General features: G+C 37.3%; 1 protein-coding gene across 1 annotated transcript; it reads left to right on the top strand.

The window, feature by feature from the left end:
• Positions 1-10,037: 10,037 nt before the first annotated feature.
• Positions 10,038-11,258, top strand: LOC100663277 (olfactory receptor 2W1-like). Its single transcript, XM_003422182.3, has one exon. It carries the CDS (start codon positions 10,090-10,092, stop codon positions 11,047-11,049), a length of 960 nt encoding a protein of 319 aa, XP_003422230.2. The 5' UTR covers positions 10,038-10,089; the 3' UTR covers positions 11,050-11,258.
• Positions 11,259-26,607: the final 15,349 nt, after the last annotated feature.

Here is a 26,607-nt window from a genome sequence, read left to right on the forward strand (position 1 = left end):
TAGGCTGATTGATATGGTGGAGTCAGTGTTTCAAGTACAAGAGAATGAGACTCAATGTGCAAGTTCTTTAAAACCCTTTTTTTAAAATTGTGGTGATACATATCACAAAAAATTGCTACTTTAACCATTTTTAAGTGTATAATTCAACGGTAAAAATAACTTTCTCAAATTTGTGCAAGCATCACCACTATTTATTTACAAAACTTTCTCGTTGTCTCAAATAGAAACATGGTACCCATTAAACAATAACCCACCCCCCCTTTCCCCCTCATCCCAGCACCTTAGTAGCCTCTAATCTTCTGTCTCTATGAATTTGCCTATACTAGATATTTCATATAAAAGTATCATACAATATCTGTCCTTTTGTGTCTGACTTAGCTCGATTAACCTGATGTTTTCAAGATTCATCCATGCTGTACCATGCAATATAATTTCATTCCTTTTCATAGCAGGATAATATTCCATTGTATAGATACATCATATTTTGTTTACCCATTCATCTCTTGATGGACACTTGGGTTGTTTCCACCTTTAGGCTATTGTGAACAGTCCTGCTATGAAAATTGGTGTAACCATGTCTGTTTGAGTCCCTGCTTTCAATTCTTTTGGGTATACGCCTTGGAGTGGAATCACTGGGTCATATGCTAGTTCTCCTCATGCATCTGTCAGTTGGTCATTTTGTGGGGGCTTATGTGTTGCTCTGCAGCTGGAAGCTATGCCACTAGTATCCAAATAAAAGCGGAATCACCCATGGTGGACAAGGTTTAGCTGAACTTCCAGAACAAATCAGATTAGGAAGAAGGATCTGGCAGTCTGCTTGTGAAAAAAATTAGCCAGTGAAACCTTATGAATGGCAGTAAAACACTGTCTGATATAGTGGAAAGAGACAATGGAAAAGCTCAATAGCATCAGTTAGAACAAGGCCAGTGCCTGACTACAGGATAGACATTCATTTGTTCATATGCAAGTTCAAGTTGAAGCTGAAGAAAATTAGAACAAGTCCACGGAAGTCAAAGTACAACCTTGAGTACATAATATACCACCTGAATTTAGAGACCATCTCAAGAACAGATGTGACACATTGAACACTAATGACAAAAGACCAGACAAGTTGTGGAATGACATCAAGGACATCATCCATGAAGAAAGCAAGAGGTCATTAAAAAGACAGCAAAGAAAAAACAAAAAAAGACCAAAATGAATGTCAGAAGAGATTCTGAAACTTGCTCTTGAAGGTCAAGTAGCTAAAGTGAATGCAAGAAGCAATGAAGTACAGGAGCTGAACATAAGATTTCAAAGTGCTGCTCAAGAAGACGAAGTATGGTAATGACATATACAAAGGCCTGAAGTTTGAAAACCAAAAAGGAAGAATGTCCTCAGCATTTCTCAAGCTAAAAGAACTGAAGAAAAAATTCAAGCCTCAACTTGCAATAGTGAAAGATTCTATGGGCAAAATACTGAATAACGCAGGAAGCATCAAAAGAAGATGAAAGGAATACAGACTACCAAAAAGAATTGGACAACATTCAATCATTTCACGAGGTAGCATATGATCAAGAACAGATGGTACTGAAGGAAGAAGTCCAAGCACCACTGAAGACATTGGCAAAAAGCAAACCTTCAGGAATTGACAGAATGCCAATTTAGATGTTGCGACAAACACAGGCAATGCTGGAAAAGCTCACTTGTCTATGCCAAGAAATTTGGAACACAGCTACCTGGCCAACCAACTAGAAGAGATCCATTTTTACACCTATCCCAAAAAAAGGCGATCCAACTGAATATGGAAAGTATCAAACAATATTATTAATATCACACTCAAGTAAAATTTTGCTTAAGATCATTCAAAAACGGTTGCAGCAGTACATTGATAGGGAACCGCGAGAAATTCAAGCCAGATTCAGAAGAAGTCGTGGAATGAGGAATATCATTGCCGATGTCAGATGGGTGGATACTGGCTGTCTTAGTGATCTAGTACTGCTGTAAGAGAGATACCACAAGTGGATGGCTTTAACAAAGAGAAAGTTGTTCCCTCACAGTGTAATAGGTTACAAGTCCAAATTCAGGGTGTCAGCTCCAGCGGAAGGCTTTCTCTCTCTGTTGGTTCTGGATGAAGGTCCTTGTCCTCAATCTTCCCATGGTCGAGGAGCTTCTCAGGTGCAGGGACCCTAGGTCCAATGAAAGTACTCTGCTCCGGGTGCTTCTTTCTTGGTGATATGAGGTCCCCAACTCTCTGCTTGCTTCCCTTTCCTATTATCTCTTGAGAGATAAAAGGTGGTGCAGGCCACACCCCAGGGAAACTCCCTTTACCTTGGATCAGGGAGGTGATCTATCTAAGAGTGGTGTTACAATCCCACCCTAATCCTCTCAATATAATATTACAATCCCAAAATGGAGGACAACCACACATGGTCTAACCAAGTTGATACACACATTTTTGGGGGACATAATTCAATCCATGACACTGGCTGAAAGCAGAGAATACCAGAAAGGTGTTGTGATAGTTAAGGCTGTGTTTTAACTTCTCTGGGCCATGATTCTCAGTGTTTTGGCAGTCCTATAATGTTGTGATCACTGGCATGATGAGACGTGATATAATGAGATCACCTTTGTGATGGGATCTGCTGTGAGTAGCCAATTAGTTGAAAGGGAGTTTCCTTCAGTGTGTGGCCTGCATCAATTTTAAGTAGACATTGTGGCAAGGCTAGGGGGCGTTTGCTCACTGTGGATCCTGTAGCTGGCATCAATTTTTGTGATCTCTGATTCTTGTGGTTTGCTAGCAGGTTACCTGCAGTCTTGCTTTCTGATCTTGGGATTCATTGATCTTTGCAGGCTGTGAGCAAGGGCCCTCCTCTCTGATCTACAGATCTTGGATTTGCCAGCCCTGAAACTATGTGCATTAGGAGTAACCTCTTTCCTCACCCATGGATTTAGGGCATTCCAGCCTCTACAACCACGTGAGCCATTTCATTGATCTGTCTTTCTGTATATACATTTACAAGCTTTACTGGTTTTGCTTCCCTAGAAACCCAGCCTAAGACATTTGGTAACAAGAGTGGCTCTAGAGGGACAAAATTGTAAGGATGAGTTTTCTAAATTATTTCTCAATTCTGGTTAGGATTAAAGATGTTGATGACTCTACTTCCAGTAGTAAGGAGGGCACTGCTAATCTATGGTGTAAAGGGGCAATAGAAATACCCAAAATATCATCACCAATAGGTGAGGTATTGATGAAAGGTGAAGCTCTGGGCAATTGCATGTGTGATACCTTTCTACAATTTTGTCAGAATGAGAAGTATAAGGAAGCTGGTTGTTTGTTCCTACTTTCCCTAGACAAACTGGTGAAAGAAAGAGATGAGCTCAGGGTTTCAGAGTAAAAGCTCAAGTGACACATAAATAACCTCAAAGTTTCCACTCATGCCTTGAAAGGAAGCCTTAGTTCTTATAGTAACAGAGTTAATATTGTAGAAAACCATACCCACAGTCTTATCGTAAGAGTGGTTGAATTACCAACCTCAAGAGGTGTCTGAAGTTAAAGGGAGAGCATTGACTGGGAAAAACTGGAATCCTTAAACTTGGGTTGGGGACATATGGGCAGATAATCAAGTAGCTGGAGACATTCGGCCCCTAAGTTTCGTTGAGTCTTTCCTCCCAACAGAACCAGCCCTCTCACTCCCATCTGAAGAGTTTATTCCACGTTTGTCTGCTAAACCACTCTCCCAAGTAAAACCACTAAGCCTTCCACATCTATTTAATGAGATTAACCAAGCTGTGTCTAAAGGGCCCTTGTATGAGTCATTGCCTGGAGTATCACCTGAGGGAGGTGCTTTACAAGACAATGTTGAATGTTCTCCAAACACTTCCCCATCACCGATTTTGGCTTTCAGGCCTATAAGTGGACTTAAGTCCCAATGAGCCCCAAAAGCTGAAGCACAATGCGTGACTCGTGAGGAGACATGCTACACTCCAAAAGAACTGCTTGACTTTTCAAATATGTACAAACAGAGGCCTGGGGCAAATGTGTGGAAATGGCTATTAAGGGTATGGGTAATGGTGCAAGGAACATGAAGATGGATCGGTCTGAGTTTATTGATGTGGGTCCACCATAGATTCTTCATTCAGTGTTTCAGCTCAAGAAATTAGGAAAGGATCTAATAGTTCATTTGGTTGAGTCACGGAAGCGTTGATTACACGGCAACCTATACTGCATCAAGCTGAAATACAAGCCATGCTTTGGTATACTGTAGAAGAAGGCATCCAAAGGCTTAGGGTAATTTGTATGCTAGAGTGGATTTATCAGGTTAGACTCACAAGTCCACTCATGGAGTGCCCAGAGGACACACCATTTACCACAATGTTGAGGAATAAATTCATGAAGGGAGCCCTGGCATCCTTGAAGACTGCTGTGATTGCTATTTTATGTAAGTTATATTTGGCAGTGGCAACTGCCCTAACTGAATTAAGACACTTAACTCCAATTAGATTGATTGAACCCCGCAGTGATAGGGGTCAAGTGGCAGCTCTTACTGGACAAAGACAAGGTGGACATGGTTACCATAATGGACAGCAGAATCAACACAGTAAACAGAAGAGTCTGACTCCTATGGATTTATGGCATTTTCTACTTAGTCGTGGTGTCCAAAGGAGTGACATAGGTAGGAAATAATCTAAACATTTACTTGATCTGTACAAGTGGAAGAATTCTAGGTCAAGTGAACAGCAGTCTAAATTGAATAGCCAGAATAGAGAGTCATGGCTCCTCAGTCAATTTCAAGGCTTGAGAGAGTTTAAAGACTCACAATCCCCTGAATGAAGGGGAGACTGAGTCTCCTTGAGGAAGGACTTCAATACACAGCCCAAAACTTACACTGTTAATCTTTCTATCAACTTCCCCAAAGGAATTTACATCCTTTTACGAGAGTGACGGTTCTTCGAGAAAAGGAAATAATCAGACTTTTTGGAGACAACTGGATACTGCCTGTGAACAGACACTAACTCCAGGGGACCCAAAAAGTCACTGTGGATCACCAGTCAGAGTGGGGGCATATGGAGTTCAGATTATTAATGGAGTCTCAGCTCATGTCTGTCTCACAGTAGGTCCATTGTGTCCCTGAACCCATCCTGTAGTGATTTCCCCAGTTCCAGAATGCATAATTGGAATAGATATGCCCAGAAAGTGGCAAATACCCACATCGAACCCCTGACAAATGGAGTAAGGACTATTATGGTAGGAAAAGCCAAGTGGAAGGCATTAGAACTGCCCCTACCTAGAAAAATAGTAAACCAAAAGCAATACCACGCTCCTGGAGGGATTGCAGAGATTAGTGCTACCATAAAGGACTTGAAGGTTGCAGGGGTGATGATTCTCCCTAAATAATTCTCTGAATGCCTTATTTCCTCTTATGGCTATGTTAGGTTCTGGAGGGGGAGAGACGAATGATAGAAGCACCATGGTTTGATTTATTGATGGTGATCCTTTGGTTGGTTCATTAGTGTTTTGTGGAAAATTAAAGACCTGTTGCATTTGTTTATACAGTTTCCCTGAATGAGTGTAAACAGTGTTTTTAGTCCTAGATAATGAGCTCAATGTTTGTTGCTAAAATCTAGAAAAGTAGTTAGAGAAATTTTCAAAGTACCCAATTCTTTCTAAATCGTAAAGAGGACTCTTGGGATCTCATTACAGAACTGCCTTCGTTGAGCTAAGGCTGATGGTACAGCTCTTTTTCTCTAAGTCCCTAGGGATTCTGTCACCGCTGGATCAGAGCTTTTTAGATATTTTATTCTTATGCTCAGTGAAGCTATTTGTGTGTTTGAAATGTTTCATCGTAGTTCACTTAATTAAGATTGTTTCATTGCTCAGTGATGAGAAGATAACTGCATTTAAATGTGCATCCTGAGGCAGCCTATTTGTGCTTATCTGTTTCATTAATTACTGGTGGCATGCAATTTTAATTCAAGGAAGCTCTTATAACTCAATGGTCCTAAACCAACACAGAAAAATCATCAGAGCACACACTTGCTCCAGGACCCAGGGTTTAAACACTGACATCTCAGATACCTGCAAACTAATTGTCATAGGCTCTGAAGGATTTGAATTACCAATGGTGGCCACCAAGGCAAAGGAATGAAATAAAAATATAAATTTCTTATAATCCTCGATTTACTGTTTAGAGCTTTGGAGATTGACTATCTTCTCTTTCACAGACAAGAAGGTCCTTGGGTGTCAGAGCTTGGAGGTCAAAGAGAACTATTTAGAGGTACCTTATTTACATATTTATCCACCCAGTGCCATGTTTATCTAGAGCACCTTTATTTCCAAATCAATATGTGCACTATTAATGATATGATTGTTTTATAGAGTCAGTATGTGTTAAAATTCTAGTGTTGGAATTACACAGTATTTAAGAGCAAATTTTGTTATTTGTAACACATTCACTGCCTAGAGAAAAAAAATTGAAAATATACTTTCTCATTTCCCTGTCCTATAGCTTTCCTTCACATTGAGTACTTTATGTGTTAATTAAATTTGTCCTTGTGAAATGTCAGCATATGGTCTAATTCTCCAATTGTCTCATCAACTGGCTTTTTCTACAGCACTTTAGTGAAGTCAATTGGATGCAGTCCTGAGTGGGTTATATAATCTTTCTTGATGATCTGAATTTCCACACAATATTGGGAATTATTATTCACTTTTTATTCTTTCTTAATTGGAGTCCTAGGTGGTCGAAATAGTTAATGTAGTCGGTAACGAAAATATTGGAGGTTCAAGTTCACCCAGAAGTGCCTTGGAATTACCTGATTCCTTTTTGTAATATTTCTCTAGAATTTTCAGGTTAATTTAAAGTCAGAACAAGCAGTGAGATTTTGTGACAGATTTCATCCCCTTCCCTGAAGTCTCACATTCAAGAAGAAGAAGGCCTGTTGAGAATCTGTACCTTAACCACCTCAGGAAAAAGTGCAGTTCGTGGTGGCATTGCAGGGAACACATGAGGGCACTGTAGCCTGGACAGCAAATGCTGAACCAGAATCTGCTTTCTTCAGAGTGGGCTTTACGCTGGTGGAGAAACAGAACGCCAAGGGACCTCTCTCTGGAGCACAGTAATGCAAATCTTTAATATCTCTTGAAAAATAATGTATGTTACTTGGTAAAACAATTTTTCAGAGGTAGAAGAAAGGAAACTTAGATCTATATGGGCTGATTCTTCTGGCTTTCTGCCAGAAATCTGAGATTAAATGAACATTGTAAATCTCTGCAGAAACATTCTCCTTCCTGCCTATATTATGAAAGAAAGATAAAAGCTATTCTCTGTTATAAGGGGTGCACATGAAGCTATTTCTTGATTTGTGATTTCAGACATTTTGATTAATTAGCAGAAAGAAAAAAGGAAAACTGTAGATTATATTAAAAAGAATCAAAATATTGAATTTTATTCATAATGATTGTGGAGTTTGGAAAAATACTTTGGATCTTTTTCTAAATCTCATAATGTGCATGGAAAATTATATGAGATTCCCAGTCTAAGGAGGAGTTTTTATTCTTTTCTGATTTACCTATGGGGTCAGAAGTGATAATGATGTAGTCAAGGAATTAACATCATGGAATTGACTTTAATTTTAAAAGAATTATCATTTTTGCATTTATATAATCATAACTGAATTCAGATTTCATACAATTTGTTCAATTTAAAATTCAATTAAATTTAAAATTTATAAAATTCATTAATTTTTAATATGCTTGCATTTTATCCAGAAGTTAGGCACAATTATACACACAAACATGTTTGTCAAAATAAATATTATTTGTTCATCCTCCTGCTCAGATATTCTATCTCATGGCGTGTGACACATTTCAGAAAGTTATTATTTTTCTTTCTGGCCAACTTAGTCAATGGCAGAAATCAGGCTCAAATATTCATTCTTGGAAAGCAAATTCTGAGGAAATTACCCAATGTCCATATTGAAATGACTATGTTGACCAGTATATTCAGTTAGTCTAGTGGATGTGTAAGCTATTGAATCATGGCCACAGACTGATGTCTTTTTCACAACATTGAGAATATGTACTTGACTTGTACATAACAAATAAAATGCACCACTTTACACATACACAAATTCTCAAAAACAGCTTGATAGTTAACTATTATTTTTCAATAAGAAGCTTTTTCTTTGTTTTTGTTTTTTTTAAACAAAACTTTCCAGAAGTTATTTTTGCTTCAGGTAGTAAGGAGTTATTTTTCTCTAGTCAGTAATAGGAAACTGTGAAGGTAGACTGTTGACAATGTGTTCAGTTGTTGAAAGTTTCATCAGATCTGATATGTTCAAGCTTTCCTAGATGAACTATATGTCTGTGTCACATTGCTAAAGAACACAGAGTTTCGTAGTCCTTCAAGTAGAGACTAATATCTTAAATTATTTTTCATCAAACTTAACAAATTAACAATTGCTTACTACAGAGATAAAACCAAAGCCCTTTCCATTTGTCTACTCCCTTTTATCACCCCATTCAGGTAACTTCACAAGATGTCAATCTAAATTTATAAAGAAAATGTTAACTAATAACTTTCAGTAATTTTTCAATATTATTCATGGTGTGACAACTTTTCATTTATTAAAAATATATATTTGGGGTGTCTGCTTTAGGGGTCAGGGATAGAGGGAAGAACAGGAGCCATCACGTCTGCTTTCAAAGCTCATAGAGTAATACAGGGGGAAGGTGAAACAAACACCTACATGGTATATGATTATAATTTTTTCTTACAATAATTTTAGTAATTAATGATTATTGAGACATAGTATGTTACAAACATTGTTCTAAGCACCTTTCATATATTACTCATTCAATACTTACCCCAACTTTAGGTATTTTTTTCCCCATTTTTAGAGATGAGAAAACCGAGTCCAGAAGTGTCATGTAATTTGCCTGGGACCACACAATTAAATAAGTGGCAGAGATGAGACATGAACATAAGCTCTGTAACTAAGCTTTCAAAGTCCATGGTATATTGGCTCTCTGTTGGAGTTCCCTATACTTGATAAAAGATATACAGCAAAAAGACATGATGGTCTCAGGGGATTCCTCTTTAAGAAAAAAACTTTTAGATGCTGGCTGAAAGAATGAGTAGGAGTTCCCCATAGAATCAGTGGAATGATTTCAGGGGCCTTAGATGGGAATGAGTTTGACCTGTTTAACAAAAAAAAACAGAGAGAGCTAGCGTGGATTTGTGAGATGAGAATAAGGCAAGGCAGGTTCATCTCAACCAACCACAAGAATTTGAAGATTTCTTAAATATAGTGGAAAGTCATTGGCCAGTTTTAAGCCCAAGGATGATGTGTTCTTATTAAATATTGTAATAAGGCATAAGACTGAATGTAAGGATAGAAGATTATTACCAGAATCTAGAGAGATGATAGTAGTTCAGATTACAGTAGTGGTGGTGGAAAATTAAAAAAGTGAGAGGATCATTAATGTATATTTCTGCATTCAAATTTACCAGTTTTGGTGATAAATTAGTTATTAGGAATGAGGTACTGCATTCAAATTTACCAGTTTTGGTGATAAATTAGTTATTAGGAATGAGGTAGATGAAAGTGCCAAGGAGAAATGCCAGATTTCTTACAAACAACCTTGGAGATCAAAGATGTTCTGCACTAAGATATGGAGGGAGAGGAATGCTCTTTTCCTTATTCTGACACTAGTCAAATAGTTAGATTTTATATGTGCATTCTCTGATGAAGTAAAAGAATTGTTCATTCTATTAAACTTACTAGTTTTGCAGAAAATAAGAGTCACGTTATTTTAGAACTATGTGTATTGAAGACTCTCAAATTCTTGTGTGAAAATATTCAAACAGTGAGTTTAAGAGTGAACTCCTGAAGGTCACGTAGATAAAATATGTAATAATGAACTCTTCAACATAAAAGAATCTGCAACAAATACCAGGTTTCTTGAACGCAATATTTTCTAGTCATTGATTTTTTAAATTATTGGTATAAATCCTCCCTTTGTTTAGTTCTGTATTTCATTAAACTATTAGTCTATGTTGAAAAATTTCTTCTTCTCCTCTTTTTGGATTTAAGCATTGAAGGACCATGGACCAAAACAATTATACTTCTCTACATGGTTTTATTCTGCTTGGCTTCTCTGATCATCCCAGACTGGAGATGGTCCTGTCAGGAGTTGTCACTATCTTCTACTTAATTACCTTGGTAAGTAACGCAGCCATCATTGTTGCATCCATCCTGGATTCCCATCTGCGCACACCAATGTATTTTTTCCTCAGGAATTTATCTTTCCTGGATCTGTGTTTTACTGCCAGCATCATAACTCAGATGCTGGTTAACTTGTGGGGCCCTGATAAGACCATCAGCTATGTGGGTTGTGTCATTCAACTGTATGTTAATATGTGTTTGGGCTCCACTGAGTGCCTTCTCCTGGCTGTCATGTCCTATGATCGTTTTACAGCCATTTGTAAGCCCTTGCATTATTTGGTAATCATGAAGCCACATCTTTGTCTCAAGATGATCATCATGGTTTGGGGTATTAGTTTGGCCTGTTCTGCAGTACCATGTATACTCACAATGAATTTGGCTAGGTGTGGAAACAACCTTCTGGATCATTTCTTGTGTGAGTTGCCAGCCTTGATCAAAATAGCTTGTACAGACACCACAACTGTTGAAATGTCTGTTTTTGCTTTAGGAATTGTTGTCCTTACACCCCTCCTCCTTATTCTTATATCCTATGGTTACATTGCCCGAACTGTGCTGAGAATGAAGTCAAAAGTAGGCCAAGGAAAAGCAATTAATACCTGTGGATCTCATCTCACTGTGGTGTCCATCTTCTATGGAACTGTCATCTACATGTACCTACAGCCAGGTAACCGGGCCTCCAAAAACCAGGGCAAGTTCTTCACCCTGTTTTACACCATCATCATTCCAAGTCTCAACCCCCTCATCTACACCTTGAGGAATAAGGAGATGAAGGATGCATTAAAGAAGTTGGTGAGAGTTGCCTATGAATCTACAAAAACGAAGAGGAAATGGAAATCATAGAAAAATTTTAGAGTAAGTAAGGCAGTCAAATACATTTTCTAAGTATCTTTAGTTTTTGCTGAGGCAAGTAATCCCTAGATCATAGAGATCAGTTAATATAACAAACCCTGTCTGAAAAACTTTTGTAGTTAAGAGCAATATTATAATTATTCTACTTAGCTCTTTTAAACTGTAATTATTGGCATATCTTCAGAGAGAACAGGCCACTAAGAATTTTTATTTTTGAGTGAAATATAATACAAAGAAGAAGTAAATATAAACTTGAATACCCTGAATGAATTCTCCAGCTGTATGGAAACTGCTTTGGTCATCTAGTTTTGTATTTTCACTGTTCATGCTTGGATCTTCAATAATACAGACATTAATGAATGGTTGCATATACATTATGATTTTTATATTACATAGTGATATACAGAGAATGATTTTTTGTATTTAATATTTTGTAAAACCATCCAGACATTTTTTGTGTATTTGATGTAGGACAATGCAATTTATAAAGATAGTGATTGTCATAAGCACCACATGAAACAGTTCACTTTTTGTTCAGCGGAACTGGATATCAGAATTTTGAGTTAAAGGTCTTTGTTATTTAAGGAGATTACTTCTTTAACATGATACACTGGAGAGATGTTACAAATTCAAGGGATTTAGAGGTGATGATACAATCTTATTCATTAATTCTTCATTCATGAAATATGTATCCCATGACAATCTGAATTTGAATGAAAAGAGAATATAACCAATTTGAGATAAACAAGCTTTTGACATGGATCTGTTGCATCACGGAATTTATGTGAATTTTGTGAGTTGTGGTAATATTTGTGTGTAGTAGTATTTCATATATTATGTAAATCTTTTATTTCCACTTATCATGATATTTAACTTTTTATGGGAAGATGTGATGACTTATGAATTAAACTTTAATATTTTTATGATCTGATATCTTTCTTTAAAAGATCACATTATTTAATAATTGAAACCAATCTAGAGAGATTTAGGAGGATCCAATACTGAAATCTAAAAGTAACCTAATATTTTCTCCTCTAAAAAATTCCAACCAAAACCAGTTGCTGTCAAATTGACTACCGTAACCTAATGTGTTTCAGAATAAACTGTCCCCACAGACCTATTTCCAACACCCAGGAGCTCCATTTTCTCTAATCACTTCATAATTCTTGGCATGAGAAGGGGGAGAAGCCACTAGATGATTTATTGGATAATTATGTATTTTCCCAATCAGAACAATACAGCAATAATACACATAAAATATGTTTAATATCAAATGGAACACAACAACAACGACAGGATATCATTGATGTCCTTGCCTTCAACTTTTAGAGTTCCTTTTAGAAAGAGTTTGTCAGCCCACATACACACACAAAAAACCACAGAGAGTATGTAAGTTCTGTGTTCTTGATGTATACAGTCAAGCTATTCCACCCAATACACTTGGATTTGGAAAATTTGTTCTTTCTCTTAGTACAATTTATAGTAATGTTAGGAGATATATTAGGTCATTTACTAAGTTCAAAAATCTAAGTAAATAAAAAATATAATAGTAATGGACTCTTAGGAGAACATTACATTTTATAGTAACTTATATTTTTTCCCTTTGTATGTCTGGTTTTATTTTCTTTTTGGTCTGTGTTTCTTCTTTGGACTGCAAGTTACAAAAATATTTCAAATATTTATCTCTCTTGTATTTCCCTTAAATAAATGTACATATACTGCTATATTAAATTACAATAATCCTTTAAATATAATGATATTCTAAAAGCTAATCTATACTGAATGGGTGTTATGAAGATTATCAAGAAGGGCAGCTTTTTTGGTTGCTGCCAGATCCAAGAGAACCTGATCAGACTGCAGTGTTCAGACCTTATTGTCCCCATCCATCCATTCCCACAGAAACTTCCTAAAAAATGGTTTGACCTACCTTCCCCAGTGTGACTTAGAAAGGAAAGTGGTGATAGTAAGTAATAACAATGAAAATTAAATCTAATTTTCTCCTCAAGGAGAAGTCACTTTTCTGTCTAAGATCTCACAGCAACATTCTTGAGAATTCGTTATACCAACATTCATAAGAACTTACAACAGAATTTAGCTCATCTAATGTTAATGTAAATGGTCTACCAACAAAGGGAAATATTCCTGAAGACATATGAAGTGATTAAAGGGGAAGAAAGTATGAAACTAATGTTAAACTAGGAATCAGAAGATCAAAATCTGAATCCAAAATTTACCTTGAGAAAAAAAAGTCACTTAACATTTCTAAGCCTTTTTTTCTTAAATTTAAAATGGATATTAAAATGACCCTACACAATATATACTTAGTTTGAGATTCAAAAAAGACAAATCAGGGTGGTGGAGCCAACCTGGCAGTGTAGAAAGGAGCACCATGCTGTCCCTTCACAGCAAACACCTGAAAAACTAAGTAAAACAGAAGCGAATGTCAATCTTGGAACCTTAAGCATCAAATGAAGAGATAAAGAATTCAACCAAGCATCAAACTGAATAACAAACTGACAGAGAACAGAGAACAAGGAGAAATATGGAGTGGAGGTTTCCTATCAGCTAACGCAGCACAGATTCACCATCTTGGACTCCTCAGCCACCGAGAATGGTAGACAGGGAGTACAGGAAGACAGCTTCAAGGAGTTCCAAGCAAGAAACAGAGCAGCTGGTAACCAGTGAAACACACTTTTCCACCCCTCACCCTTCTTCCCTGTTTGGCCTCTGTCACTTCCTGGTGGGCGATGTTGACAATTAGGAAGAAAGAGAACATCCTTGATTTTATTTCTAACTTAAAAATAAGATATTTTAAAATCTCACCAATTTAGGTATCTACTGTAGGTTTCAGGTAAGTATTTTTAATTATTTTATGTAAACTCAGTGTCATGGATTGAATTGTGTCTCCCCAGAAATATGTGTCAAGTTGGTTAGGCCATGATTCCCAGTATTGTGTGGTTGCCCTCCATTTTGTGATTGTAATGTTATGTTAAGAGGATTAGGGTGGGATTATAACACTACCCTTACTCAGGTCACCTCCCTGATCCAGTATAAAGGGAGTTTCCCTGGGGTGTGGCCTGCACCAGCTTTTATCTCTCAAAAGATAAAAGGGAAGCAGAGAGCTGGGGACCTCATACCACCAAGAAAGCAGCACCAGGAGCAGGTGCATCCTTTGGACCTGTGCCTGAGAAGCTCCTCAGCCATGGGAAGATTGAGGAAAAGGACCTTCCTCCAGAGCTGAGAGAGAGAGAAGTCTTCCCCTGGAGCTGACGCCTTGAACTCGGACTTTTAGCCTACTTTATTGTGAGGAAATAATTTTCTCTTTGTTAAAGCAATCCACTTGTGGTATTTCTGTTATAGTGGCACTAGATGACTAAAGTACTCAGTTTTTAGTTCATCAAAAGATTTTGCCTTAAATGTTCTTTTTGAAGTTTTTAAAAGTGATTTAAGATTTCCCCTTTAATGTATTAATGTTAATTTCATGGATTAGATTGATATCATCCTGGCATTTGTACAGCTTTGAATAACTGATTTTCTGAAGTAAATCACCAGGCCTCTCTCTCTACATGCACCTGGGCGGACTCACACTACTGACCTCTCAGTTAACAGCCAAGTGTGTTAACCATTTGTAGCATCCCAGGGACTCCTTCAGAAATTTAGTAGGCCACAAATAGTGCTATTCCTATTAGAATAATGTTTAGACAAAAATAACTGAAATGCTTTTAAAAACCAAACAAAAAAACCTTTGGTGGAGTTGGTTTCTAATAACAATTCCGATAAACTCCAGGATAGTTTCCATTAGGTTACTTGGCTGCATGAGCTCCACTGGAGCCTAGAAATGTGGCAGTGCTCAAACTTTTTCTCCACAAGATACTGGCTTATTGATAAATCAATATTTTATTGTGCTTATCATCTTAGAAACACACTGACTTAAGTTTATAAGACATAATAGATATAAAAATGCATGGAGGTTTAAATATTCTGGCAATTCCTTATATGAGTGAGGAATTAATGAACCAAAATCAATAAAAACAGCATTCTGGGATTTAGTTCACTTGCATATTTCTAACCGTTTTCCTCTCTTCTAAATTAAAAAGAAAAAGCTTGCCCTCAATCTCCTTAATCATTGCCTATTTACTCTTATGGATATGTTATGTTCTGGAGAGGGAGAGCGAAGAATGATGGAAGCACTATGGTTTGATTTATTGATGGTGCTCCTTTGGTTTGTTCAACACTCTTTTCTGAGAAATTGAAGACTTCTTCAGATTTATTCATGCAATCTCCCTGAATGAGTGTGGACAACCTTTTCAGATCTGGATAAAAAGCTCATTGTTTGTTGCATAAAGCTACAAAAGTAATTAGAGAGATTTTCAAAGTCTCTAATTCTTTCAAAATAGGAAGGAGGACCCTTGGAATCCAATTACAGAGCTGGCTTGGTAAACTACTATTGGTGGTGAGCTCATTTTCTCCCCTAGGGATTCTGTGGCTTGGAAGAGTAGAACTTATTAGATATATTTTATTTCCATGCTCAATTCAGCTATTTAAAAGTGTCAGCATTTCACTTTAGCTCTGATAGTGAAATAATGTCTAGGTCTTTGTGAGGAGAAAGAGACAATTAAGTAATTGTTCATTGCTGAGAGCTAAAGTAAGTCAGACAGTCTTACTCCATGAACTCTTCCTCTTGTAGACATCCCTCAGAGCTATGATGCAGCACTGGGGCATTGCCCCCAATATTGTTATTACCTTCAGTCCTCTGGCATTTTCAATACAATCGCCGTGATTATTTCACCCCCTCAGAATGATAAACAGGTGAAGAATTTGGTGAGAGCTTTTTGTAAGATAGAGAGCTTCAAAGGAACATTTTACCTTTGTATGTTCCAGAAATAATGGTCACAATAACCTTGAATGCAGAATTAATTTTCTTAATAGGGGCTTGGAAAGATAAGTTGCAGAAGAACACATATAGCATAATGTCATTTCCTTCAGGTTTAAATACTTGCAAAACATTTTATGTTGTGTCCAAGAAAACCCATTGCCATCAAGTCCATTCCACGTTACAGTAACCTTACATTGTGTAGAGATACATTTATGTGCAGTAAGATATAAAGAAATAAAGATAAAACACAACTTATGATAGCACTCACCTCAGGGAGGAGGTAATGTAATCTTGGAGGGGTAAACCTGGGACTTGTATTGTGTTGATAGTATTATGCTTTATTTCTTGAGTAGGTGAGTGTTCATTTTATTGTGCTTATTATATTTAGAATATAAAAAGTTTAATACTAGTTTTTAAAAGAAAAAATGAGTGTCAAAAGCTCAGTTTTGTTGAAAAATCAATTTATAAAACTCAACATTCTTAATAAAAATGCTAAGTCAGTAACATTAAAAGGGAGATACGTTTAAGTACAGGAATGACTTTAAAAAAAGCAGCAAATGCTGACATAATGGTATTTAAAAAAGAAAAAAAGTCAGGAGTTCATAAACCAATATGGTTGAACATGGGTTTTTGAAGTTCTGGTTAATTCAATAAGAGAAGAAAATGAATTAAGGTAAACATTGAAAAAGAAGGGACAATAGTTACACAATGCAACTAAAGAGAATTTTATTAAAAATAAAATACTTTAAATAATCTGACCAAAAAAAACGCAGAATGCATCAAAGACCTAAATGTTAAAGCTGAAACTTAAAAGTTCCTGGAAGAAAACATAGGGACAATACTACGGGAATTAACTTAAAAAAATAAATTATTAAACACAACTATTAAAACATTTTTTTTTTTTTTATTAAAACATAGGAAACCCTGGTGGTGTAGTGATTAAGAGCTACAGCTGCTAACCAAAAGATGGGCAGTTCAAATCTACCAGGCGCTCCTTGGAAACCCTATGTGGCAGTTCTACTCTGTCCTATAGGGTAGATATCAGTCAGGATTGACTTGGCAGCAATGGGTTTGGTTTTTGGTTTTATTAAAGCATGAACAGCAGGAGTCAAATTAAATAACTAGGACTTCATAAAAATTAAATATTCACGCACATCAAAGGACTCCTGCTGGCATGATGGTTAAGAGCTGGGCTGCTAACCAAAAGATCAGCAGTTCAAATCCACTAACTGTTCCTTGTAAACCCTAGGGGGCATTTCTACTCTGTCCTATAGGGTCTCTATGAATAAGAATCAACTTGATGGCAATGGGTTTGTTGTTTTTGGGGGAGGCACATCAAAAGATGTTATCAAAAGAGTAAAAAGACAACCTACAGACTGGGAAAATATTCAGGAATGACATGTCTGATAAGGGTTTAATCTCTAAAATATATAGAAAATTTCAAAGACTCAACAACGACAAGACAAACAACCCAAATGAAAAATGGGCAAGGACATAAACAGACACTTGACCAAAGAGGACATTAAAGTGGCCAACAAACACAAGAAAAGATGTGCATGATCATTAGCCATTAAAAATCCATCACTGTTGAATCGATTCTGATTCATAGTGACCCTATAGGACAGAGTAGATCTGCCCCACAGAGTTTTCAGGTAGAGCCTGGTGAATTTGAACTGCTGATCTTTTGGTTAATAGCCTTAGCTCTTAGCACTACACCAGCAGGGTTTCCATGAGAGAGATGCAAATCATATATATATACACATGTATATATCCAAAAAACCCAGTGCTATATATATATATATACACATCCCCCACGTGTCTGACAGTTTGTCGTACTGTGGGGGCTTGTGTGTTGCTGTAATGCTGGAAGCTATGCCACCAGTATTCAGATACCAGCAAGTCACCCACGGAGGACAGGTTTCAGCTGAGCTTCCAGACTAAGACTAGGAAGAAGGACCTGGCAGTCTACTTCTGAAAAGTATTATCCAGTGAAAACCTTATGAATAGCAGAGGAACATTGTCTGACATAGTGTTGGAGGATGAGCCTCCCAGGTTGGAAGGCACTCAAAAATGACTGGGAAAAAGCTGCCTCCTCAAAGTAGAGTTGACTTTAATGATGTGGATGGAGTAAAGCTTTCGAGACCTTCATTCGCTGATGTGGGACGACTCAAAATGAGAAGAAACAGCTGCAAACATCCATTAATAATCAGAACCTGGAATGTAAGAAGTATGAATCTAGGAAAATTGGGAATTATCAAAAATGAAATGGAACGCATAAACATCGATATCCTAGGCATTAGTGAGCTAAAATGGACTGGTATTGGCCGTTTTGAATTGGACAATCACATAGTCTACCATGCTGGTAATGACAACTCGAAGAGGAATGGTGTTGCATTCATCGTCAAAAAAAACATTTCAATATCTATCCTGAAGTACAACACTGTCAGTGATAGGATAATATCCATACACCTACAAGGAAGACCAGTTAATATGACTTTTATTCAAATTTACACACCAACTACTAGGGCCAAAGATGAAGAAATAGAAGATTTTTATCAGCTGCTACAGTCTGAAATTGATCGAACATGCAATCAAGATGCATTGGTAATTACTGGCAATTGGAATGCAAAAGTTGGAAACAAAGAAGAAGGACCAGTAGTTGGAAAATATGGCCTTGGTGATAGAAACAATGCCGGAGATCAAATGATAGAATTTTGTCAGACCAACGACTTCTTCATTGCAGATACCTTCTTTCACCAACATAAACGGTGACTATACACATGGACCTCGCCAAATGGAACACACAGAAATCAAATTGACTACATCTGTGGAAAGAGACAATGGAAAAGCTCAATATCAACAGTCAGAATGAGGCAAGGGGCCGACTGTGGAAAAGACCATCAATTGCTCACATGCAAGTACAAGCTGAAACTAAAGAAAATCAGAGCAAGTCCACGAGAGCCAAAATATGACCTTGAGTATATCCCACCTGAATTTAGAGACCATCTCAAGAATAGATTTGACGCATTAAACACTAGTGGCTGAAGACCAGAAGAGTTGTGGAATGACATCAAGGACATCAGCCATGAAGAAAGCAAGAGGTCACTGAAAAGACAGGAAAGAAAGAAAAGACCAAGATGGATGTCAGAGGAGACTCTGAAACTTGCTCTTGAGCATCGAGAAGCTAAAGCACAATAAAGAACTGATGAAGTAAAAGACCGGAAGAGAAGATTTCAAAGGGCTTCTAGGGAAGACAGAGTAGAGTATTATAATGACATGTGCAAAGAGCTGGAGACGGAAAACCAAAAGGGAAGAACACACTTGGCGTTTCTCAAGCTGAAAGAACTGAAGAAAAAATTGAAGGCTCGAGTTGCAATACTGAAGGATTCCATGGGGAAAATATTAAACGAAGCAGGAAGCATCAAAAGAAGATGGAAGGAATACACAGAGTCATTATACCAAAAAGAATTAGTCGATATTCAACCATTTCAAGAGGTGGCATATTATCAGGAACCGATGGTACTGAAGGAAGAAGTCCAAGCTGCTCTGAAGGCATTGGTGAAAAACAAGGCTCCAGGAATTGAAGGAATATCAGTTGAGATGTTTCAACAAACCCATACAGCGCTGGAGGTGCTCACTCGTCTATGCCAAGAAATATGAAAGACAGCTTCCTGGCCAACTGACCAGAAGAGATCCATATTTATGCCTATTCCCAAGAAAGGTAATCCAACTGAATGTGGAAATTATAGAACAATATCATTAATACTGCACGCAAGCAAAAGTTTGCTGAAGATCATTCAAACACGGCTGCAGTAGTATATTGACAGGGAACTGCCAGAAATTCAGGCTGGATTCAGATGAGGACGTGGAACCAGGGATATCATTGCTGATGTCAGATGGATCCTGGCTGAAAGCAGAGAATACCAGAAGGATGTTTACCTGTGTTTTATTAACTATGCAAAGGCAGTCGACTGTGTGGATCATAACAAACTGGATTACACTGCGAAGAATGGGAATTCCAGAACACTTAATTGTGCTCATGAGGAACCTTTACATAGATCAAGAGGCGGTTGTTCAGACAGAACAAGGGGATACTGGTTTGGTTTAAAGTAGGAAAGGTGTGCGTCAGGGTTATATTCTTTCACCATACTTATTTAACCTGTATGCTAAACAAATAATATGAGAAGGTGGACTATATGAAGAAGAACGGGGCATTATAATTGGAGGAAGACTCATTAACAACTTGCATTATGCAGATGACACAACCTTGCTTGCTGAAAGTGAAGAGGACTTGAAGCACTTATTAATGAAGATCAAAGACCACAGCCTTCAGTATGGATTGCAACTCAACATAAAGAAAACAAAAATCCTCACGACTGGACCAATGAGCAACATTGTGATAAAAGGAGAAAAGATTGAAGTTGTCAAGGATTTCATGTTGCTTGGATCCACAATCAACAGCCATGGAAGCAGCAGTCAAGAAATCAAAAGATGCATTGCATTGGGCAAATCTGCTGCAAAGGACCTCTTCAAAGTGTTGAAGAGCAAAGATGTCACCCTGAAGACTAAGGTGCTCCTGACCCAAGCCATGGTATTTTCAATCACATCATATGCATGTGAAAGCTGGACAATGAATAAGGAAGACCGAAGAAGAATTGACCCCTTTGAATTGTGGTGTTGGCGAAGAATATTGAATATACCATGGACTGCCAAAAGAACAAACAAATCTGTCTTGGAAGAAGTACAACCAGAATGCTCCTTAGAATCAAAGATGGCGAGGCTCCATCTTACATACTTTGGACATGTTGTCAGGAGGGATTAGTCCCTGGAGAAGGACATCACGCTTGGCAGAGTACAGGGTCAGCAGAAAAAAGGAAGATCCTCAATGAGGTGTATTGATACAGTGGCTGCAACAATGAGCTTAAGCATAACAACGATTGTAAGGATGGCGCAGGACTGGGCAGGGTTTCGTTCTGTTGTGTATAGGGTCACTATGAGTCCGAACCGACTCGATGGCACCTAACAGCAACAACAAGAACGGGGGAAGGAGAAAAGAAAGCAATATTAGTCATGGTATTCAAGAGCCCTGAAGGCAGAAATTCACCCCTCCCCTATAATGTTCTAGATCTATAAAATAGGTGCAGGGCAAAGTAATGGTCGTGATCCAAGGGAAGAGCATCAGAGGGATCTCAGTGCATCTCTCCCAACCAAACCTCCACTTTCAACTCTGGTCATCATGAAGCTTGGTAATTTATGTCACTTCCAGATGGTTTCCCGTGTGTTTGTCTTTATTCCTCAGTAACACTGGGAGCTGCCTGCAAGGGACAGGGATTGTGTGTCTGCTCTTTACTCTGCCCCTGAAATACCAGTCATATAGTTCAGTCCACTTGCGGACTGGTACACAATTTCAAACTTATGACACAGGAATGAGTCACAATTTTCTTTTGTGGTTTGGTATTCCTCTTCTGGTATAGATAAGTAAATATTGATAACTGTGTGTCAATCCCTCACTTGAGAATATTTGGGGCCCAGAACACAAAGATTAAGTGCTTATATTTACAAGACCTGCACAAGTATGTTCACAGCAGCTCTATTCGTAATAGCATAAAGCTGGTGACTTAATTACCTATTGGTGCTGTCACAAAAGCTACTACTACAAATCGGTGGCCTTAAAGAACAGAAGTTTATTTGCTCACACTTTGGGAGTCGAGAAGTCTGAATTCGGGCATGGCCCTAGGAGGAGGTCCTTCTTTGTCTGTTTCAGCTGCTAGCAATCCTTGGAGTTTCTGGGCTTGTAGATGCATCTGCCATGTGCATTTGTCTTCATCTGTCATCTTCACCGTTTGTGTCCCGATATCTATTTTTCTTTAATTATAACTCACAGGTGATTAGATTTAGGATCCACCCACCTCTAGGAGGACCTTATTAACGTAACAAAAGAAAACCTCTATTTACAGGCAGTGTCATATTACTGGTTCGAGGGGTTAGGATTTCAACACACTTTTTTGTGGGGATGCAATGTAATCCATAACAACTAGAAACACCTCAAATGTCCTTAAAAAGTAGGACAGAAAAATAAATTGCAGCATATTTATAAAATGGAATTCTAAACAGCAGTGAGAATTGAACCACTGATTTACACAACAACATGGATGAATCTCAAAGACAGTGTTGAGAGATAAAGGTTAGCTACAAAAGACTGTATACCATTTGATTTCATTTATTTGAAGTTCAAAACTGGGAGAATAATCTACTCGGTAGAAGTCGGAGAAGTTTTTATCCTTGAAGTAGATATCAGCATAGTTGTTATCTTGGGAGTGTGTGCTGGCTAGGAGGGGGCATAAGAGAATCTTCTAGGATGCTGGAAAAGTTCATATCTTGATCTGGGTGATAATTACATGTGCAAGCAGAGGGTCAGTGAAAAAGAGGAAAAGCCTCAATGAGATGCATTGACACAGTGGCTACAGAAACGGGCTCAAACATGGCAACGACTGTGAGGATGGTGCAGGACCTGTCGTGCACAGGGTTGCTATGAGTCAGAACTGACTCAACAGCACCTAACAACAACAACAGCATGCTCATGTAGAAACTCATCAGCTTGTACTTTAAGAAATTGTGCACTTTAAAGTATGTAACATGTCTCAATAAAATTTAACCTGCGTTTATCACATATCCTCCATTAGTTCCTACAATGAGTAATGGATAAAGATATGTTCTTTGAAAGTGGTGCCAGTTCAAAGTCAGTATCTAGAATCTTCTCAATGTTTTGGACGTTTTAACCACCCAGTGTAGATCAGTATCATAAACAGCCTCAGGTTCCCTTGGGAGAGGCTGGGACTTTGAGTTAGAGTACAAATTCTGGACAGCATAACAGGGTCCTCTCAATGGGAGCAGCCTTTTCTTTCATTTAAATGGTTCGATGCAGTTCAAATCCACCTACTGCTCCTTAGAAATCCTATGGGGAGCTCTTTTCTCTCCTATAGTGTTGCTATGAGTTGGAATCGACACCACAGCAACAGGTTTGGGTTTTTTTTTTTTTGGTTATGCTTGTGAACTGGTTTAAATCTTCAGGGGTTTGTTCAGGAGCCATGACTTTCTATTTTGGTAACAAGTCAGCTGTCTGTTAACAGACTTAGGTTGTTTTTTTTTTTTATATATATGGATCCAACTTTACACATACTTTAATTGGTTTCCCAGGTATTGTAGAAACATCATAAATGTTAAGTGTGAAAATCAAGATTCTCCAATGTGCATATAATTTGATCCTTTCAAAAAATCAAAGTAAAAATTTTCATATATTTTATATGTAGTAAAGATTTTTTTGTGTGCATGGTGAAATTTGTGGGAAGATACATACCAACCTGATAAAACTGCTTATCTGAGTGAAAGAGTGAAGAGTTGATAAGGGGAAACTTAAGGGAAAAAAGGCAGAAATAAAAATATTGAAATTAAACTGGGATGTATATTATGAACTATTGACGTAAAATTACATCTGTGCATGTCTACAGGGATGTAAAAGTAGCAAATTTTATAATATGAGCTATGGTCCTTCAGGAAAATTTTAGTGTCTTCTGTAGACTTATCTGAATTATTTGAAGTTTTTCCATGAAAATGTATGATTTACGTAATCATTTGAAGCTCAAAGCTATTTTCCTTGGAAAACGAAAAAATGAAAAACATCTATTGTTTTCGTAGATAACATAGGTGCATATTTTACAAAAAGACAAATGGTTCTAAAAATTCACAAAGAATATTGTGAAAGGAATCTCAGAAATCAGGTCACCAAGAGATAAACTCTGCCAAAATGTAGTGAATGTTTTCCGGATCTTTGTGCCTGGAGCATATTCTTTATATAGGGCATTTAACGTTCAATATCATTAAATATTCATCTTCATCATCACCTGTAATGAGTTAATATTATTATATTTTAAGCATATACCATCCTAGATACATTTATTCAATGATACATTTAATATGCTTCTCACTGCTTTATCTCAACAAACATTGATTGATCCCTACTCTATGTTTAGACCCTCTTCCAGGCCCTCAAGAAGATCCACTGGAAGCCATTATACCAGCATCAGGGAAACCTGAGTAAAGTGTTATCACAAGGCTAACATATCTTGACCGATTGTTATTTGGAAAAATTGGGAGACAGTACCCCTAAATGCATACAGGAAAATATTCTTATGGAATACTCTTCCTGAAAAAAAAAAAAATGAAGACAAGCTTATTTAGTGGGATATTATATAAGAAAAGAATAAATCATGGGGAAAAACCCTTGAAATACTTTCACTAAAAATATTACAATATGCTATCTCAGTGGATTTATGATTACATCGTCATTCCTGTGGGTTGGCAAAGAGTACTATACAATGAACCTATAGATTAAATTAGTTTTTGACCATCATGGTTGGTTGCCTGATTGTGAAATAATTCCCCAAATTGTTTTCTTTATGATTATGAAGAAAGACATCCCAATCATATTAACAGTATCTAAATTTATCTAGTTACCTTAGTGAGAGCCTTGATAACTGATAGAAGCCAGTTCCAGGTCCAGTCCAGTTCAGTTGCTGTTCAAGTTGATTCAGCTGATACAGGCACATTCCCCACAATCCTTAAGATTCCATGGGGAATGATTGGGCTCTTTAGAATAATCTTTATTGATGAGTTTTAAAAAACTTCTTTTGGGTCTAGCCTCAAAAGTTTAAGATCTCAGAGAAGCCTTCCCTGACCAGGAACAATGCATCCACCAAACTCTCCTATCCTCAGCATGCCCCCTTTTCTCCCCTCCTTTGCTTCCTTAGCTCCCACCACAATCAGACCCAGTGTATATTTTCTTTATTTCTTCATTACCTATCTTCCCCAAATAGAAGTAAACTCCATGAGGGCAGGGATTTTTCCGTTTTGTCTATTTTATTCTTTTCTATATCTCTACTGGTGATCAAATGATAGGTACTCAGTGGTTGTTGAATTGATTCATTCAGTTATAGTGGTAAGCAAGGGAGATAAGACCTGTATTCTTTTGGAGCTAATGTCTTAATTGTGGGAAGATAGATACTATTTAAGCAAAATTTAGAGCGATGAGTGTTGTGAAAAATAAGAGAATGACATGGTGGGGTCTTGACTGAGATTAGATAGTCAAGAGAGATCTCACTGAATAGATTATATCTGATATACAGAGTGACAAGAAGTGCAGTGTGTAAAACAACGTTGCAGACTAAATATTCCAGGTACATAAAACCAGTGCAAAGCCCCCTTAGTGAGAAGTAGATCAGCAAGTTCAAAATATAAACAGAATGACTGTGAGTCTGTAATAACAAAGGGATGAAGAGAATGGGAGATGAGGCAGGAGGAAAAAACAGAGACCAGATCACAGTCCATCGGTAGGTCATGGTAAGGAGTCTGAATTTTATTTTAAGTGCCTGGGAAGTATTCAGAGATTTCAAAGTACATAAAAATATTTTATTTGCTTGTTTTTAGTTTTTTAGAATAGTTTTGGGTGCCATATGTACAATGGATTGAAAGAAGAGCAAGTTAGAAGAGGGAAACAAGGCAGGATGCCATTGGTTGATCCAGGAGAACAAAGATAGTGGCTTTAGTCTATATCAGTAACAGTAGAAATGGAAGGAAGAAGTACAGCTTGGATAGTTCAAATTTTTGAGGTCAGGGTAGGGAGGTAATTAAGGATGACTACTAGGTTTCTGGACAGTAACAGGCAGATGTTGACACTATTTAGTTTGATGAAGGAGATTTGGTGTAATGGGAATCAAGATTTTTGTTGTGACCATGTATAGATTCATATTTTTATTAGACATCCAAAAGTGAGTGAAATTAGACAGTTTGTAATTAGTATTTATTCTGACATGCAGCCAATTGGGGAGGCATTTTTAATGACTTCCATAAATAAAGGGCTAAAGCAAGCAAGATAAAAAAAGGGTAAAAAAAAAGCGGGGGGGGGGGCGGAGAAAAAAACGCATCTTGATTCAGCCAAAGGAGTTCAGAAAGATAATATATATTATGCCTCTGAGGCAAAAACACTTGCTTCACAATCTGGGTATACCCATTCCTGGATAACCAATGAGGAATTTTTCAAAAATTAAAGAATATAGATAATGTCTTTGTAATTTTCTCAGGGTAGTAAACCCATGGAATGTACATGGATTAAGGAGCAAGGGGCTAGGGAAGTCATTGTACAGGAATATAATTAAGGTAGACATGTAACATGAATACTTGTATACATTTTGGTTATTCAAAAGAAAATTGAAGATTTGCTCATGGTAGATGTAAATTGTAAAATTGAATTGTACTAGGAAATACATGATCACTTTCAATAAGTTATTTTAAATAAAAGGATAGGTATAGAAAACCTGACTAAAATGGGAAGAGAAAAAAATACATGAATGAAAGTCAGACTTTAGTCAAAGTGAGTGGTTTAAAGTATCCAGATATTTACAATTTTGAAGGACAATAAATATACAAATGATTGGTTTTCTGTTGTTTATTATTAGCAGCATTATTAATAACATTTATAGAATATATATATATGCATATATATGTATATGTAACCCACTGCTGTCAAGTTGATTCCAACTCATAGTGACCCTGTAGAGTAGGGTAGAATTTCCCCACACTGTTTCCTAGGCTGTAATATTTACGGAAGCAGGCTGTCA

This window comes from Loxodonta africana, chromosome 1 (genome assembly GCF_030014295.1).
Source record: "Loxodonta africana isolate mLoxAfr1 chromosome 1, mLoxAfr1.hap2, whole genome shotgun sequence".
Classification (NCBI taxonomy): Eukaryota; Metazoa; Chordata; class Mammalia; order Proboscidea; family Elephantidae; genus Loxodonta; species Loxodonta africana.